A 3,938-nucleotide genomic window follows, 5' to 3' on the forward strand; every position below is an offset into this window, starting at 1 on the left:
AAAACACTCTTTTTAACTTTGAGTTTTCATAAAACCTTTATGCTGATTAGCCCAAATTTTTAGTTTAGATTTCAATAATGATTGATTGGAGATCAATAAGAAACCAAAATAAAAAAAAATATTGGCAAAAGCCTATTCACGAATATATTCTCTAGCTTTCTAACTTTTAGTACAAGTTTTTTTTTTATTGTAGCTCTAGAACAGATATTTGTTAAAGTTTTAGATCAGATATTTTTTAAGCTTAAGAATAGTTAGTTTTCTAGCTTTACAACAATAATTAAGTTTGTAACAGTTACTTTTGTAAGCTTTAAAACAGTGTTAATTCTAAGCTTTAAAACAGTGTTAATTCTAAGCTTTAAAACAGTGTTAATTCAGTGTTAATTGTAAGCTTTAAAACAGTGTTAATTGTAAGCTTTAAAACAATGTTAATTCTAAGCTTTAAAACAGTGTTAATTCTTAGCTTTAAAACAATGTTAATTGTAAGCTTTAAAACAGTGTTAATTGTAAGCTTTAAAACAGTGTTAATTGTAAGCTTTAAAACAGTGTTAATTGTAAGCTTTAGAACAGTGTTAATTGTAAGCTTAAAAACAGTGTTAATTGTAAGCTTTAAAACAGTGTTAATTCTAAGCTTTAAAACATTTTAATTCTAAGCTTTAAACAGTTATTAAACTTTGTAAGCTTGTAACAGCTGTATTTGCTAACTCTAGAACAGAACAGATACTTCCAAGTTATAGATTGTCAGGCTTATTTTTACGACATTCTGTTTTTAGGTTGTAAAGAATGTTTCATGGTTTCCTGCAGATCTTTTATTCAGCGATTCTTTTAAAATGTCGAGTTTGACTGATGATACATGTTTCAGTTCTATTGATTTTCTTCCTGTTTTTATATTTTTACTAAAGCTGATCAACTGTTATTCTATCGTATTTTTTTTTCTGTGAAGATTCAGTTGATTAGCAGCTAAAGAGAGTTGATTGAGAGAATCTTTTCAAGTTGATTTGCTAGAAGTGATCGTCTGTTTGATCTATCAGGATATTACTTGTTAAAAACCAGGCTGTTTAGTTTCTATGATAAGTTGAATCAGAAAATTGTTATTAGAATGGTAATGCTGGACTCTTACAGAATATTGTTGATTTATTTGTTTATTGTTATTCTTTATTTTGTTTCTTACTTCTATGTTTATTTGTCTATATATTTTCAATGATATTATTTATTTATATCTAATACTTGTCTCATTTTGAAAATATTAATAGCAAGGCTTGTATCTGTTTAAAAGATGCTATGAAACGTTTAAATATCAATAGCTTTAAAATGTCCAGTTTATACAGGTTGACAATAGAGTGGTCTATGTCCAGTTTATACAGGTTGATAATAGAATGGTATGTGTCCAGTTTAAACAGGTTAATAATAGAATGGTTTGTCCAGTTAAAACAGGTTGGCAAAAGAATGGTATGTGTCATGTTTATACAGGTTAAACAATAGAATGGTTAATGGTCTGTTATACAGGTTAAACAATAGAATGGTTGATGGTCTGTTCATACAGGTTTAACAATAGAATGGATGGTGGTCTGTTTTATACAGGTTTAACAATAGAATGGTTGGTGGTCTCTTTATACTAGTTAAAAATATAATAGTTGGTGGTCTGTTTATACAGGTTTAACAATAGAATGGTTGGTGGTCTGTTTATACAGGTTTACCAATAGAATGGTTGGTGGTCTGTTTATATAGGTTTAACAATGGAATAGCTGGTGGTCTGTTTATACAAGTTAACAATATAGAATAGTTGATGGTCTGTTTATACAAGTTAACAATATAGAATGGTTGGTGGTCTGTTTATACAAGTTAACAATATAGAATGGTTGGTGGTCTGTTTATACAAGTTAACAATATAGAATGGTTTGTGGTCTGTTTATACAAGTTAACAATATAGAATTGTTTGTGGTCTGTTTATACAAGTTAACAATATAGAATTGTTTGTGGTCTGTTTATACAAGTTAACAATATAGAATAGTTGATGGTCTGTTTATACAAGTTAACAATATAGAATGGTTGGTGGTCTGTTTATACAAGTTAACAATATAGAATAGTTGGTGGTCTGTTTATACAAGTTAACAATATAGAATGGTTTGTGGTCTGTTTATACAAGTTAACAATATAGAATGGTTTGTGGTCTGTTTATACAAGTTAACAATGTAGAATGGTTTGTGGTCTGTTAATACAAGTTAACAATGTAGAATGGTTTGTGGTCTGTTTATACAGGTTTAACAATATAGAATAATTGGTGGACTGTTTATACAAGTTAACGATATAGAATGGTTTGTTAGCGTGTTATTGTCATGTGATTGTCATGTCATCATTCCCAGCTTATTTTTATCTCCCAACTCAAAAGAGCATCACCTACTTAACTTCTGCTACAATAATAGGCTCAAGTATCCAGCCACTCTTCATTGTTTGTGAAGAGGAGATCAATAATACTGGATAAATCAAGACTATGGTTATAAGTCCTCAATCAATTTAAACCAAGACTTATTGGCTATCGGATTGGTTGTAGTTTGCGTGACATTTGGGCCTAATTCTATCAATACTGCCATTATCGTGAATTGTCGTCTGCTTCTCTCGGCCAATATCTTTGATTCCACTTTAGAGATGAGTATCGAGTCTGGAGGTTATGTCTATCAGGGTTTTAAGAGGCTTTGATAGAGTGACATATCTTCCATCATGTCTGCTTCAACGAATATAACGTCCATTTTCAGTTCGTCCAGTTGGCAGGTCTTAAACTAGATAAGGCAACAGTTAATGCCACTTTATTATTGGTAAAACGCAAACAAAACCTTTTATTTTGAGTCAATCTCTTTAACCCTTTAAACACTGATTGTGAATAAAATAAACCTTCATATAACTCCATAACTCCATAAACTGCAAATAATATATCTTAAAATATGCCACTTTTAGAATGAGTTGATCAAAGCAACATTATTTTAATTGACTGACAAAGTATGTCATAGATCAGTGGTACCCAACCTATTTCAGCCTTCACATCCCTGGAGCAATCACCTGGCAAATTCACACCCCCATAAATTTGATTGATCCACATTTCCAGCATGTGATGATGTTAGGTGCACTCTCAATTCAAAATGAATTCACCAGTTGGCCACACCCCTGACACCCTAGTCCCACACCCCCTGTTCAATATATCTCTTACTGAATATTGACCCTGTTCAATATATCTCTTACTGAATATTGACCCTGTTTAATATATCTCTTACTGAATATTGACCCTGTTTAATATATCTCTTACTGAATATTGACCCTGTTTAATATATCTCTTACTGAATATTGACCCTGTTTAATATATCTCTTACTGAATATTGACCCTGTTTGATATATTTCTTACTGAATATTGACCCTGTTTGATATATCTCTTACTGAATATTGACCCTGTTTAATATATCTCTTACTGAATATTGACCCTGTTTAATATATCTCTTACTGAATATTGACCCTGTTTGATATATCTCTTACTGAATATTGACCCTGTTTGATATATCTCTTACTGAATATTGACCCTGTTTAATATATCTCTTACTGAATATTGACCCTGTTTAATATATCTCTTACTGAATATTGACCCTGTTTAATATATCTCTTACTGAATATTGACCCTGTTTAATATATCTCTTACTGAATATTGACCCTGTTTAATATATCTCTTACTGAATATTGACCCTGTTTAATATATCTCTTACTGAATATTGACCCTGTTTGATATATTTCTTACTGAATATTGACCCTGTTTAATATATCTCTTACTGAATATTGACCCTGTTTAATATATCTCTTACTGAATATTGACCCTGTTTGATATATCTCTTACTGAATATTGACCCTGTTTAATATATCTCTTACTGAATATTGACCCTGTTTAATATATATCTTGCTGA

The 3,938-nt window shown here is 30.5% G+C and overlaps 1 protein-coding gene across 1 annotated transcript; it reads right to left on the reverse strand.

Annotated features, from left to right (window-relative positions):
• Positions 1 to 355: 355 nt before the first annotated feature.
• On the reverse strand, positions 356 to 640 carry LOTGIDRAFT_141929 (hypothetical protein; the record flags this gene model as incomplete). Its single annotated transcript, XM_009051834.1, has 1 exon — positions 356 to 640. A coding segment is annotated over one exon (285 nt), but the record flags the coding sequence as incomplete, so codon positions are not given.
• Positions 641 to 3,938: the final 3,298 nt, after the last annotated feature.

This window comes from Lottia gigantea (assembly GCF_000327385.1).
Source record: "Lottia gigantea unplaced genomic scaffold LOTGIsca_171, whole genome shotgun sequence".
NCBI lineage: Eukaryota > Metazoa > Mollusca > Gastropoda > Lottiidae > Lottia > Lottia gigantea.